Here is a 15551-nt window from a genome sequence, read left to right as displayed (position 1 = left end):
CTTTCACTTTATGCAAACATTGGGCTAACAAGTGGTTAATAATAGAGCTTGCAGTCAGTAGTGTTAGGAGATAGTGCGTGCTGTCTGCGTGCTCTGTACCCAGTACATACCGCTATAATATAGGGCAGGCCCCTACTTTCAAACATCCAACTTACAAACATCTCCTACTTGCAAACGCAAGGAGACAGCAGCAAGTGAGATGAAAAAAGATGGACGACAAAACAAAATTATACAGGGGTGATAACCCTTCCCTATGTTTTCCAAAAAGCTTAAAGATATTTTTTTTGACTGGAGCTACACTTTAAAAATGTACCGGTTGAAAATGACAAACAGATTCAACTTAACACAACAAACCTACACAGTCCCTGTCTTGTTTGCACCGCCTGTATACTGCTGTTCTGAGTATATAGGGCCTGGGGGCCACACGCATTTCCTTTTTTTAATATGGGTACGGGGTTCCCCTTAATATGTGTACAAGACCCAAATAGGCTGGTAATGGGCAGGGAGGGCTACCCATGCCATTTTTCTGAATGATTTTCAACCATATTGCAGGAACCAGATATAACATTAAAACCGCAAGCAGTTTTAAATGGTGTTATTTCCGTTTAATGTCATTTTGTGCAGGGACTGTTCTAAACACGGGAAACACGTGGCACTTCACAGGCATACTACAGACACCCCCCAGGCACCATATTTAAAGGAATATTTCACTTTTTTTTTTTCACTTTAATCGTCATTAAAATCACTGCTCCCGCCAAAACGGTAGTTTTTAAAACTTTTTTTTGCAGTGACCCATGTCCCCTGAGGCAGGAGGCAGGTCGCCAAACCCTTTTTAGCACACTATCTTGCATATTAGCCGTTAAAATTAGCACTTTCCAATTCGAACGTTCGAGTCCCATAGACTTCAATGGGGTTCTAACGTTCGTACCGAACGCGGGGGTCGTTCGCAAGTTCTGGTGCGAACCGAACCGGGGGGTGTTCGGCTCATCCCTAGTCAAGAACGTGGTGACGTACAAGACGTACGATGGGCCGAGAAAAATTAAGTTCAATAGCCAGTGCGGCTCTTCTGCTTTATTCCGAGAATGTGTGGAATTTTGTGTGTCGGAATTGTGTATACACGATTGGAATTTCCGACAACAAGTTTTGTTGTCGGAAAATTTGAGAACCAGCTCTCAAACATTTGTTGTCGGAAACTCCGACAGCAAATGTTCTATGGAACATACACATGGTTGGATTTTCCAACAAGCTCACATCAAACATTTGTTGTCCAAAATTCCGACCGTGTGTACGCGACATATGTGTAAGCCTGTTGGAGCAAAGATTCTGGATAGCCTTTAACTTTGAGTTTATTGGTGAGTAGATTACTTTGTTCTGTATAGTCTGTGATTTTTACGCATAGCCTCTCACAACATGCAGGGTCTTAATTCCCTGATTAAACGAAAGAAAATATATGAACACTATCATTCCCAAAAAATTGATATTTTATTCTTACAGGAAACACATTTCCCCAAATCTTATCAACCCTCCTTCATTCAAGCCAAATACCCCAGATTTTATTTAGCCAACTCTGATAATAAAAGGTCTAATTAACATAGCTTTGGTCGAAGCAAACTTGAAAATACTAATGCGGTGGTATATGGTGCCTCTGCGACTGTCCAGGATCTACCCGAATGCGTCCCCCTTATGTTCCTGCAATTGTGGTCATATTGATTCTATTCTACACATTTGGTGGGAATGCCCAAAAATTAGAAATCTGTGGAACAAGGTTTTCCATATTATTAGGAAGATTACAACAATACCTATTCCCCAAACTCCTCAATATTCCTTACTTAATTTCCCCCAAAAAGGTATTACGAAATTAATTCAAACTCTTATTAGGTTTATCCTAATGGGAACTAAACTGACAATTGCGTGGGCTTGGAAGCAACCCACAGTGTCCCTGAGGCTGGTCAAATGGAAGATATCCTGGATTATGGCCCAGGAAAAAAATGGTCAGCATCTTCCTGGACACAGTGGATAGACATAAAGCAGTGTGGGATCCCTGGATTAGCTACATCTCCGGGTCCACACATACCTCCGTGCCACCAGTTTTATTGCGGATGAGTGAGTACCACTTCATCAGAAGTTACGGATCAGCTCTTATCCTCTTCTTCTTCCTTCTCTATCATTTATTATTCCTATTCTCTGTTGTATACCTACTCCAGGTCTCTTTTATTGCTTTGACATTGCTCTCTTTAGGTACAAAATAGTACTACACAGATCATTAGAGGTTTTGTTTGACAAAATCTTGTGTCAAACGACAAGTTAACGTTTATCCCTCTCCCTTACAAGTTACTCTAAACCAAACACTAGCTACCTCTAAAGCTCCGAACACTGTTACGTTTCTCAGATGTAGATGGTTCACTGTATTTTTTTTGGGCCTTGGGGGGGGGGGTGGTGTTTTCAGGCTTCCAGCACAGTTAGCTTCCTTTAGGGGTGCTGGAGCTTGGGAGCATACCCCCTACTTAGGTTTAGATAAGTTTGGGGAGGGAATGAGTGTATGTTACATGCCTTTATTTGAAGTTTTCTTGATAATCATCTGACAAGACCCAGCAGTTTAGAACTGTAATCTTTGGGTTCCATTCTGGGTCTCTTGGTCAGCAAATGTCTTTTGGCGACACAATACTATTGTCTGTAATAATTAAAACCATTAAAAAAATTAATTCATTCAGGGGACCACTATTGCATGAAATAGATTAATAGATTGAATAAAAATAATATATGTGTTAGCTAATCAAGAAGGGGGATGATATTAAGAAATAGATAGGGGTTTGAAAACAAGATAGTAAATATAAATATAAATATAAATATATATATAAATATAAATTCCTAAATTTTGTATTCATTTTAATACATTTTTTAATACATTTTGTCGGGAAGGGGGATGATATTAAGAAATAGGGGTTTGAAAACAAGATAGGAAATATATAAAAAATACAAAATTGAGGAATGTATTTGCAAATTGTACTCTTTTTTTAAGCTTAAGGCTTAAAAAAATATATATATATATTATATATTTATTTACTATCTTGTTTTCAAACCCCTATCTATTTATTAATATCATCCCCCTTCTTGATTAGCTAATACATATATTATTTTTATTCAATCTATTAATCTATTTCATGCAATAGTGGTCCCTGAATGAATTAATTTTTTTTAATGGTTTAACTGCTTATTTTATATACCGGACTATCTTATGAACTGACTTTTTAATTTGATATAATGTCACTTGATCATTTTGCACATATCATCTGTAATAGTTTAGATCTAGGAGGTTATTTCTGGGAAGTATTCTACAGTCTTCCCACTAAATGGTAGCAAACTGAGGCCCATATAAGACTGATGGCAGCCTATGTCCTATCGGCTTGAGAAAGGAGCGCGCCTTGTGTCTAATTGGGTCCGAAATGTCGTTGCGACCCACCAGTGATGTCATCATGTCCAACGCCGCATTCCAGCCCTCACCATCTACAATCAGCCGAATCCAAGCCTCTTTTCCACCTCTCTGGCTGCAGAGATCCTGCCGGCCAGGATTGCCCTCCTCCAGGTTAAGATAGCTGTGCGAACGCTATGGACGGACATGTGCCTTACCTCCCTAATTTCTGTGTAAGTGGATAATGAACCTGTATTATATTAAAATGTTACAGTTCTAACTTAGAGGAGCCTGTTTCTCTTTTCTTTAAATGTTTTTTTACTGAAACTCCACTGTAGTTTCACTTTATGTTGAAATGATTTTACATTTCACAAAGTATTTCAATATAATTTATTTCAATGTAGATTTAGGTCACATATTGACCAACCAATTAATGATTTTAAAAGGGCTGTTAGTATACATTAGAGCACTAAAAATCAAGCATAGATTTTTTGCATTGTGATGCACTGCAGTATGTCCACATTACTGGCTTGTCACGGTTTAGCCTACAGATTTCTGTTTATGAAATTCTTACCTCTTTGCTGCAGTGGTTCTGCTAGATCTGTAATTACATTGCTGCTGACTTCTCTGTTCCTGTATTGGCATCACCTGCTCTACTGTGGATTGATATCCTTTTCTCTTCTATCACTTCCTGGGTTGCCTTCCAGTCTGCTTCCCCATATATAGACCTGCTCAGTGCAGCCGGGTTGCCTGAGCAACTTCCTAGTTCTCTGAGCTCTTACTTGCCTAGTGTTTTGTGTAATCAGTGTCTGACTTCTTGTGTACCAACTCCAGCTTCGTCTTCTGTTTGTGCTTGTCTTCCACCCACCCTGACCTCAGCTCGTTTCCTGGATCCTCTTCTGTCTCCTGCCATCTGTACTCTGCATACGCGACTGGTCTCCGTATTGTCAGCTGGGCATACCTGGGGTCCGCAAACCTGGTTCCAGCTTGCTGCAAGTCCACCCGTACCACCAGGGCCACTGGTGAAGAAGCAGGCTGGTGTTTAGGCTCTGTATCCTGGGGAGCCCTGGGTTGGCATTCTACAAGGGCTCATTACCACTTAAACCTGACATGGTGTGTTGTGGTACTATTCAAAATGACACAGTAGTTAGTCAGCATTGGCCCATGCTGAAGATGACCAAATCTCTTTCAGATCAAAAATATTTATTAAATTAGTTAAACCACCCATATATGGGCTACTCTAGCATCAGAGGATGAAAGATGTAGATGATTAAATCCAAAGGTAGAAAAATGTGTCCCTGGTCCTGCAGCCCCACATCACATCTCCAAAGAGGCTGCAGGACCAGGAACATAGGGTGACGAGGGCGAGCCAGAGGGTTTACTCGGTGCATCATCAGGAGCTAGCTATCTGCAATGGAAAGAGGTAGTCAGTTGAAGAGGACCAAGATGGTGGTGCAGGACCTGGGCTATATCACCCAAATAGTGGATCACAACAGAACAATGCTGGATTCACTGTGCAGATGAGTATGTATTTCAAAGATGACCTTGCAGTTCGGTTAAGTCGTGTTGTCTGAGCAACTTCCTAGTTCTCTGAGGTCCTGTTTGTCTAGTGTTTTGTATATTCAGCATCTGACTTCCTGTGTACTAACTCAAGCTTTGTCTTCTGTTTGTGCTTGGCTGCCACCCACCCTGACCTCGGCTTGTTTCTAGGGTACTCTTCTGTCTCCTGCCATCTGTACTCTGCATACACGACTGGTCTCTGTATTGTCAGCTGGGCATACCTGGGGATCCCGACCTGGATAAAGCTTGCTGTAAGTTCAACTTCAGGGGCCATAGTAAAGAAGCAGGCTGGGGCTTAGGCTCTATGTCCTGGGGAACCCTGGGTTGGATTTCTACAAGGGCTCACTACCACTGAAACCTAACATCGCTACTGTAATAAAGTGTTGTGTGTTGTGGTACTATTCAAAATGACACAGCAAGTAGTCAGCATTGGCCTATGATGAAGATGTCCAAATCTCTTTCAGATCAAAAATATGTATTAAATGAGTCAAACCACCCATATATGGGCTACTGTAGCAACAGATGATGAAAAATGTAGATGATTAAAGCCCAAGGTAAATTGATGTGTCCCTGGTCTTGCAGCATTACATCACATCTCCAAAAGAAGCTGCAGGACCAGGAACATAGAGTGACCAGAGGGCAAGCCAGAGGGTTTACTTGGTGCATCACCAGGAGCTAGCTGCTTGAAATGTAAAAAGGTAGCCAGCTGAAGAAGAACACGATGGCAGTGCAGGACCTGGACTATGTCACCTAAACAGTGAAGCACAACAAGACTTTGCTGTGCAGGTGAGTATGTATTTCAAAGATTCCTCTGCAATTCAGGTAAGTGGGGGAAAAAAAAACACATGAATAGGTTAAGTTCTGCTTTAAATATACTAAAGCTTACAGCAGTGTCTTTATATGAACTTTAAAGTTGCTTTATTTCTTGACCTTAAACTCAACCAGCACTTTTTGTAGAGCGCTCTTGATTTCATGGTTTCTTAAGCTGTATATGATTGGATTCATCAATGGAGACACAACAGTGTACAAGAGGGATCTATATTTATTTGTGCTTGTTGACCTATCACGGACCACATACACAATGATTATTGTTCCATAATAAGCACAAACCATGGACAAATGGGTACCACAAGTGGAGAAGGCTTTTCTTCGCCCAAAGGTGGAAGATATCCTCACAATAGCGACTACGATACAGATGTATGTAATAATAATAACAGAAAACGGAAAAACAAATGTGATGAGTGAAATAATAAAGTCATGCAGCATAAATGCAGAAGTTACTGAGGTGGACAATTCAATTACTGGGCTGAAATCACAGAAAAAGTGGTCTATAGAATTCAGTCCACAGTAATTCATTTGAAATAGCTCAATCACTTCACTTGATAATAAAATAATAACTAAGACCCACAACCCAATGATCAGTGGAGAAATGACATGGGAGTTCATAAGGGATGAATACCGTAATGGGTTGCAGATGGCCAAATACCGATCATAGGACATGACAGCAATAAGAAAACTTTGCAAACAACCAAAAATAGCAAAACAGTAAAGCTGAATAATGCAGCCAACCAGTGAAATTTCTCCTTCATCTTTGATAATAATGTGCAGTGTCATGGGCACCACACTGGTGGTCATTAGGACATCAGTTGTAGCCAAGTGCTTGAGAAAGATGTACATTGGAATTTTAAGTTGATCAACAGTTGACACTAAAATAATTATTAAAGTATTTCCAGTGAATATCAGCATATATGTTAGTAGAAATAAGATAAAAAATTGAATTTTAAATGTATAAAGACCTCGAAATCCAAGTAGTTTTACGTATGTGATCTGAGTCTGGTTAATCTCACACATTTTTTTTCTTGAAATTATATTCAACCCCCTGTGTAATGAGTTTAGTTCCTAAAATGATTGCATGCAGGAAAAAAGAAAAAATAACAATAATTAAAATTAAAATGAAATAAATAAAATAAATTGCAAAAGTTTTTTGTAACCTTTTTTTTGTCCCCAGAGGTCATTGGTATCTTGATGCCCAGGCCAAGCTAAGCAGCATCAGTATGCACAGATTATATATAATTTAACTTGTATATCTAAATTATTTTTATTTTTTAAAGGCAATATAAGCATTTTGTTTCGTCACTGACAACAGTTTTACCAGACAGGAAGTGAGAAAAAACTCTTGGGTGGGACCCTTGGATGTCATAACGCTACCTGGTCATGCTATGGCTCCCCTAGGGACAGGAATAAGACATATAACATAATACCAATATAAAGTATTACATAGCATTAGGGGCATGTGAGTTTTTAATGATTTTCTTTTAACTTTTATCTGACAAAGATTTCTTTACAAAAGGACATTCATGGTAGTAGAACACAGAAAGTAATCTAAAATTCAATATTCATTAGAAGTTATTATTATTATTATACAGGATTTATATAGCGCCAACAGTTTGCGCAGCGCTTTACAACATGAGGGAAGACAGTACACTTACAATACAAATCAATATAGGAGGGACTAGAGGGCCCTGCTCATTAGAGCTTACAATCTAGAAAGGAGGGTCAAGTTGAAACAAAAGTTAATAACTGTGGGGAATGAGCTGATGGAGAAAATGAAAATACAGTTGTTAGGTGTGGGTAGGATAGGCTTCTCTGAAGAGAAGGGTTTTCAGGGATCGTCTAAAAGCTAATAAAGTAGGAGATAGGCGGACAGATTGGGGTAGGGCATTCCATAGGATTGGAGAGGCTTTGGAAAAGTCCTGGAGGGGAGCATTGGAGGAGATGATGAGGGAGCAAGAGAGCAGGAGGTCTTGAGAGGAACGAAGAGAATGACTAGGTTGGTATTTAGAGACTAAGCTAGTGATGTAGCTGGGGGCGAAATTGTGGATGGCTTTGTACGTAGTTGTTAGTATTTTGAATTTAATTCTTTGGCCGAGCGGAAGCCAGTGGAGGGATTGACAGAGAGGAGTAGCAGACACAGAGAGATTGGTAAGGTGGATGAGTCTGGCAGCAGTATTCATGATGGATTAAAGAGGTGATAGACTATGTAGAGGTAAGCCAATGAGAAGGGAGTTGCTGTAGTCGAGACGAGAGATGACCAGTGAGTGAATTAAGAGCTTTGTTGTGTCATTGGTTAGAAAGGGGCATACTTTGGTGATGTTGCGGAGGTTAAGGCGGCAGGATTTGGACAGTGATTGGATGTGTTGCTTGAAGGAGAGGTCAGAGTCCAGGACTACACCTAGAACCTTGGCATGTAGGGGTGGGCTTATGGTTGTGCCATCAATTATGACAGTGAGATCAGGGGAAGGGGCATACAGGGGGAGGAAAAATTATAAGTTCGGTTTTGGTTAGATTGAGTTTCAGGAAGTGGTGTGACATCCAGACTGATATATCTGATAGTAAATTAGTGATATGTGAGGAGACAGAGGGAGTGAGCTGAGGGGTAGAGAAATAGATTTGGGTGTAGTCAGCGTAGAGGTGGTATTGGAAGCCATGGGAGGCTATCAGTTGACCCAGGGAGGAGGTGTAGATTGAAAATAGGAGCTGTCCAAGAACAGAAACTTGGGGGACCCCAACAGAGAAAGGAAGAGGAGAGGAGGAAGTAGAGTTGTAAGAAACGGTAAAGGTGCAGTTGGATAAGTAGGAAGAGAACCAGTAAAGAGTACAGTCATGGAGACTAAAGGTGTGGAGTTTTTTTTGAGGAGGGGGTGGTCAACTGTATCAAAGGCAGCAGGTAGGTCCAGGAGTAGGAGTACCGAATTATGTTGATTGGTTTTGGCCGTTAGTAGATTGTTTGTTAGTTTTAGGAGAGCAGCTTCTGTGGAGGGTTGAGGACGACATCCAGACTGAAGGGGATCAAGAAGGCTATTATCAGTGAGGTGGACGCTCAGTCAGTTGTAGACCAGACGTTCAAGGAGTTTGGATAAGAAGGGGAGCAAGGAGATATGGCGTAGGTTGTTAGGATTGGATGGGTCCAGTGGGGGCTTTTTAAGTATGGGTCTTACAAGTGCAAGTTTCAGAGAGTTGCGCAAGATGCCAGAAGAGAGGGAGAGATTGAAGATGTGGGTTAGAAAGTGTAGCATAGAGCCAGAGGGTAAACATAGCATTTGTGAGGGAACAGCATCCAGAGGGCAGGTGGTAAGGTGGACATTACCAAGTAGTTTAGCAACTTCGTCTATAGTGGTGGAGTTAAAAGAGGGAAGTAATGATTGTGCCTATGGGCATGAAGTGTAAAGCGTGGAGGGTACCAGAACAGTAGAGATCTCCACGCAAATTGTATTAATCTTCTGTTTGAAGTGATTGCCAATCTCCTGGGCAGTGAGTGAGTTGGCGGGTGGAGGCGGTGGAGGACGAAGTAGAGAGTTGAAGGTAGAGAAGAGTTGACTGGGATGGGATGAAAAGTTGCTAATGAGAGTGATAAAATAGGTCTGCTTGGCAGAGAGGAGGCTGGAATTGTAATTTTGGAGGGCAGAATTATATTGGTTGAAACCTTTCTGAGACTTGGTCTTACACCACAGGCGTTATTGAGCGCGACTATGTTTTTTCAGACTTCTAGTAACATTTGTTTGCTAAGGTTGAAAGGTTTGGGGCTTGATTTTGTGTGTAGTGAGGGGGGCTAGTGAGTCCAGTGAGGCTAGAAGTGAAGCGTTGTAGACAGAAGTGGCTAGGTTGGTGCAGGATAGGGGTGAGATTTTGTCGTAGAGGTTGTCGATAGCAGAGTAGAGAAGAGAAGGGTTGAGATGACGTAAGTTTCCGAGCGTAACTTTTATGTGGTTGGAGGGAGAGGAGGTGAAGGAGAGGGAGAGAGTGAAACTGATAAGGTGGTGATCAGAGAGCATGGGGTGCAAAGGTGAGAGAAAATGAGGTCAAGGATATTGCCTTTGGAGTGAGTAGGAGCATGTATCCACTGCTTCAGGTCAAAGCAGGAGGTTAGGCTGAGAAGCTTGGAAGGGGCAGGAGTGTTAGTATTAATAGGGATGTTGAAGTCCCCGAGAATGATTGTGGGGATTTCAGAAGAAAGAAAGTAGGATAGCCAGGCAGAGAAGTCATCAATAAATGTTGATACTGGTCCAGGGGGCCTGTAGATCACGGCTATCCTTAGAGAAATTGTAGTGAAAAGACGAATGCAGTGTGCTTCAAAAGAGGAGAGTGACAGAGAGGGAGGTGACTGAAGTACCTAAAAGGTGCTATGTGGGGCTAGAAGTATTCCGACACCTCCTCCCTTATGTCCATTGGATCTGGATGGAGAAGGACCTGGGGGTCCTAATAGATGATAAGCTCAGTAATGGCATGCAATTCCAAGCTGCTGCTAACAAAGCAAACAGAATATTGCATGCATTAAAAAGGGGATCAACTCCAGAGATAAAACAATAATTATCCCGCTCTACAAGACTCTGGTCCAGCCGCATCTGGAGTATGCTGTCCAGTTCTGGGCACCAGTCCTCAGGAAGGATGTACTGGAAATGGAGCGAGTACAGAGAAGGCCAACAAAGATAATAAAGGGTCTGGAGGATATTAGTTATGAAGAAAGGTTGCGAGCACTGAACTTATTCTCTCCGGAGAAGAGATGCTTGAGAGGGGATATGATTTCAATATACAAATACCGTACTGGTGACCCCACAATAGGGATAAAACTTTTCTGCGAAAGGGAATTTAAAAAGAAACGCGGCCACTCACAAAAATTAGAAGAAAAGAGATTGGACCTCTTACTACGTAGAGGGTTCTTTACTGTAAGAATGGCAAGGATGTGGAATTCCCTTGCACAGGTGGTGGTCTCAGCGGGGAGCAACGATAATTTCAAAAATCTATTAGATAAGCACCTGAACGACCACAGCATACAGGGATATACAATGTAATACTGACCTATAATCACACGCATAGGTTGGACTTGATGGACTTGTGTCTTTTTTTAATCTTGCCTACTATGTAACTATGTAAGATGCTGGAGCAGAGGAAAGAAGACAGCAGGTGAGGCCAACTGGGGTGAGTACACCGCTGGATCCTGAGACCGGTGAGTGGCTGTTTTTTAAAAGTCAGCAGCTTAAGTTTTTTGTAGCTGCTGACTTTGCTTTTATCCACAGGTGACTGGAACACCGCTTTAAAGACAAGTTTACAGGTTTGGCCTCAGCGATGGGATAGTATAAAAACATTTTTTTGCTGAAAACTTCTTGTACTGATAATGTTACTGCAGAATCAAGAGGCACATAGCAGAAATGTAAACATGTCAAAATATTTAAACTTAAGAAAAGAGTGATGAAGATGTGTCTGTAAAGCATACCTTAGTTGATACTGACCCTCTAACCTTTTACACTACAACTACAGTATATCCATATAGATATCACAGCAGATCTGTAAGAATGATCGTCAGTTGAGGTTGTGTTGCAATTGACCTAAAAACTAATTCCAATAAATTCTGAGTTTTCTCCGATGAATCATTGGTGAGAAGGGGTATTTGGTCTTCTCAGACAAAGTCAGTTTTTTTCCATGTATTGTGGTGATTTTATAATGCGAAGAGCGGAGTGGAAAACTCCACTGGGGTTTAATTAATTCCATGCCAATACCTGACAGCTGAGGTTATATTTTCAACACTAATTAATGTCATATACTGTAACTGCATGCACAAGCTATATCTATTTATAATGATCATTATCCAAATCTGATTTATCATTGACCCCCTCCAGCATATGGGCGCTGGCCCTTTACAAGTTTGTAATGCTGAAACCATTACATGAGTTTCCTGATCATGGTGATCACTGTGATTGGCTGTCACGGCAATGACCAAGGTCATAGTGCTGGAAGTGCTGACTGAGCATGTTCCCATTACAAACAAGGGACGTACACATTAGTGCAATGATTTTCAACCAGGGTTCCGTGGAACCCTAGGGTTCCTCCAGAGGTTGCTAGGGGTTCCTTCAGCATTTCTGCCTCTCAGGTAAGTTCCCACTCACACCATTGATCTTTTTAGCTATCTGAAAGGAGGTAATTCTTTCCAATGACAACAAGTGTAAAGACTATTCTTCCCACTGACCATCACACTAATGCAGGCATGTACTGGCCATTGGGACTACTGGGAGTTTCCCGGTGGGCCGATGGCTCAGTGGGCCACTCTGATGTAAGGGGGGCTGATGATGGGACACTCTGGACGTAAGGGGGTGCTGATGGGACACTCTGATGTAAGGGGGCTCGTAATGGGACACTCTGATGTAAGGGGGCTCGTAATGGGACACTCTGATGTAAGGGGGCTCGTAATGGGACACTCTGATGTAAGGGGGCTCGTAATGGGACACTCTGATGTAAGGGGTGCTGATGGGACACTCTGTTGTAAGGTAGTGCTGATGGGACACTCAAAATGTAAGTGGGCCGATCTGGATGAAGTCCAGGGCCAAATTTCTGTCCCAGTCCAGCCTTGCACTAATGTATCTTGAATTATAGATTTCTAATTTTAAGCAGGGGTTCCCCGATACCGGAGACCTATTTCAAGGGTTCCTCTGTGTTGAAAAGGTTGAGAAAGGCTACAATAGTGTGATAGCTCAGCTAAGGCTACTGCTGTGCCACCACATACAGTATATGGATACATATAACAATAAAGTGTTATGCTATAACAGTGAATCAATCCTAAATATCATGCAATTAATACATACAGTATCTCACAAAAGTGAGTACACCCCTCACATTTTTGTAAATATTTTATTATATCTTTTCATGTGACAACACTGAAGAAATTACACTCTGCTACAATGTAAAGTAGTGAGTGTACAGCTTGTATAACAGTGTCAATTTGCTGTCCCCTCAAAATAACTCAACACACAGCCATTAATGTCTAAACTGCTGTCAACAAAACTGAGTACACCCCTAAGTGAAAATGTCCAAATTGGGCCCAAAGTGTCAATATTTTGTGTGGCCACCATTATTTTCCAGCACTGCCTTAACCCTCTTGGGCATGGAGTTCACCAGAGCTTCACAGGTTGTCACTGGAGTCCTCTTCCACTCCTCCATGATGACATCACATAGCTGGTGGATGTTAGAGACCTTGCGCTCCTCCCTTCCATTTGAGGATGCTCCACAGATGTGCAATAGGGTTTAGGTCTGGAGACCTGCTTGGCCAGTCCATCACCTTTACCCTCAGCTTCTTTAGCAAGGCAGTGGTTGTCTTGGAGGTCTGTTTGGGGTCGTTATCATGTTGGAATACTGCCCTGTAACCCAGTCTCTGAAGGGAGGGGATCATGCTCTGCTTCAGTATGTTACAGTACATGTTGGCATTCATGGTTCCCTCAATAAACTGTAGCTCCCCAGTGCAGGCAGCACTCATGCAGCCCCAGACCATGGCACTCCCACCACCATTTTTGACTGTAGGCAAGACACACTTGTCTTTGTACTCCTCACCTGGTTGCCGCCACACACGCTTCACACCATCTTAACCAAATAAGTTTATCTTGGTCTCATCAGACCACAGGACATGGTTCCAGTAATCCACGTCCTTAGTCTGCTTGTCTTCAGCAAACTGTTTGCAGGCTTTATTGTGCATCATCTTTAGAAGAGGCTTCCTTCTGGGACGACAAACATGCAGACCAGTTTGATGCAATGTGCAGCATATGGTCTGAACACTGATAGGCTGACCCCCCCCCCCCACCCCTCCAACCTCTGCAGCAATGCTGGCAGCACTCATACATCTATTTCCCAAAGACAACCTCTGGATATGACGCTGAGCACGTGCAATCAACTCCTTTGGTCAACCATGGCGAGGCCTACTTTGAGTGGAACCTGTCCTGTTAAACCGTTGTATGGTCTTGGCCACCGTGCTGCAGCTCAGTTTTAGGGTCTTGGCAATCTTCTTATAGACTAGGCCATCTTTATGTAGAGCAACAATTCTTTTTTTCAGATCCTCAGAGTTCTTAGCCATGAGGTGCCATGTTGAACTTCCAGTGACCAGTATGAGAGAGTGAGAGCGATAAAACCAAATTTAACACACCTGCTCCCCATTCATACATGAGAACCTGTAGCACTAATGAGTCACATGGCACCGGGCGGGGGGGATAATTGGGCCCAATTTGGACATTTTCACTTAGGGGTGTACTCAGTTTTGTTGCCAGCAGTTTAGACAGCAATGTCTGTGTGTTGAGTTATTTTGAGGGGACAGCAAATTTACACTGTTATACAAGCTGTACACTCACTACTTTACATTGTACTAAAGTGTTGTTTCTTCAGTGTTGTCACATGAAAAGATATAATAAAATATTTACAAAAATTTAAGGGGTGTACTCACTTTTGTGAGATATTGTACATATACTGTAAATCCAGATATTATTAAAACCTAATACCAAATAAAAATAAAGTGCTATTGTTCTCAAATATTCCATAATATTCCATGTAAAAACATGCTTAATGGTGACAGTCCATAATGAACAATGTTTTGATGGTATCCATATAAGATAAGTATAAAGTCAAGATCCTTTTGCAAAAGTGATCCAAACTTAATAGTGGGTGCCGACACTCCTGTGCTCCCTCCTTTGTGATTGCTTTCTCCTCCAAGCCTGTGTGACCGCACAATTAAGTTTCGTCTATACACACTGATGAACCAACCCTGGGCTCTATAGGTAAGGCTACTCAGGTGTCTTGGATACTCCTAGAGTGGTGTCCTCGTAGTAACAGAGAAAGAAACAAACTTGATAGTGTAATACCATTTAAGATCCTTTATTTTTTTTAAAAACATAAAAAGGGGGAATACTCACATATTCAAGGTACTGGCAGTGCACCAAACTATAACAGGCATATCTGTGAAAACCTGTGGAGATATTGTTTCATTTTGCGGTCTCCGCAAACAGCACCAGAGCTGCTGCTGCTGCTACCAACACCATCCTGTCCCCTCCCCAATGCGTGTTGACACAGGGATGGCTGGCTCAGCGAATAGAAATAGGAAATGGTCAGCCATTTTGTTTTAGTTAAATTCCCCTGAAAATGAAGAAATTATCAATAATGGTGTCATGGAAGACAATGCACACCAAGTCCACCCTTTTTTTGAAGCCAATTAGAGCCTCAGGCACATGGACTAGGGGTGGATTAGGGGTGCAGCACCCCTGAGCCCTTATGGAGCAGCCACCACTGAACATAGAACCAAGTGTATAATTTTAAATGTAATTTTGTTCTTTCCTCATACAAATTACCTAGAGATTCTCTCAATACCTAGGACTTCCTTCAATGGGGTGACAACAGAGAAAGTCCCAGGCACAAAAGAGGTCCAAGGCACAAAAGAGGTCCCAGGCACAAAAGAAGTCCCAGGTGCAAAAGAGGTCCCAGGTACAAAAGAGGTCCCAGGTATAAAAGAGGTCCCAGGTATAAAACAGGTCCCAGGCACAAAAGGAAGTCCCAGTTATAAAAGAGGTCCCAGGCACAAAAGAAGTCCCAGTTATAAAAGAGGTCCCAGGTACAAAAGAGGTCCCAGGCACAAAGGAAGCCCCAGGTAAAAAAGAGGTCCCAGGTACAAAGGAAGTCCCAGGTACAAAAGAGGCCCCAGGCACAAAGAAAGTCCCAGGTATAAAAGAGGTCCCAGGTACAAAGGAAGTGCCAGGTAAAATTGAGGTCCCAGGTACAA

At 42.0% G+C, this 15551-nt stretch overlaps 1 protein-coding gene across 1 annotated transcript; it reads right to left on the bottom strand.

Annotated features, from left to right (window-relative positions):
• Positions 1-5698: 5698 nt before the first annotated feature.
• LOC143963901 (olfactory receptor 5P81-like) lies at positions 5699-6854 on the bottom strand. The gene has a single exon (XM_077473638.1). It carries the CDS (start codon positions 6818-6820, stop codon positions 5888-5890), a length of 933 nt encoding a protein of 310 aa, XP_077329764.1. The 5' UTR covers positions 6821-6854; the 3' UTR covers positions 5699-5887.
• Between the last annotated feature and the right edge of the window lie 8697 nt (positions 6855-15551).

Source organism: Lithobates pipiens, unplaced genomic scaffold (genome assembly GCF_037356315.1).
Source record: "Lithobates pipiens isolate NorthernLeopardFrog02 unplaced genomic scaffold, aLitPip1_a1.2 Scaffold_8, whole genome shotgun sequence".
Lineage (NCBI taxonomy): Eukaryota > Metazoa > Chordata > Amphibia > Anura > Ranidae > Lithobates > Lithobates pipiens.
Note: the sequence above shows the minus strand (reverse complement) of the source record. Positions and strands in the feature narration are given on the sequence as shown.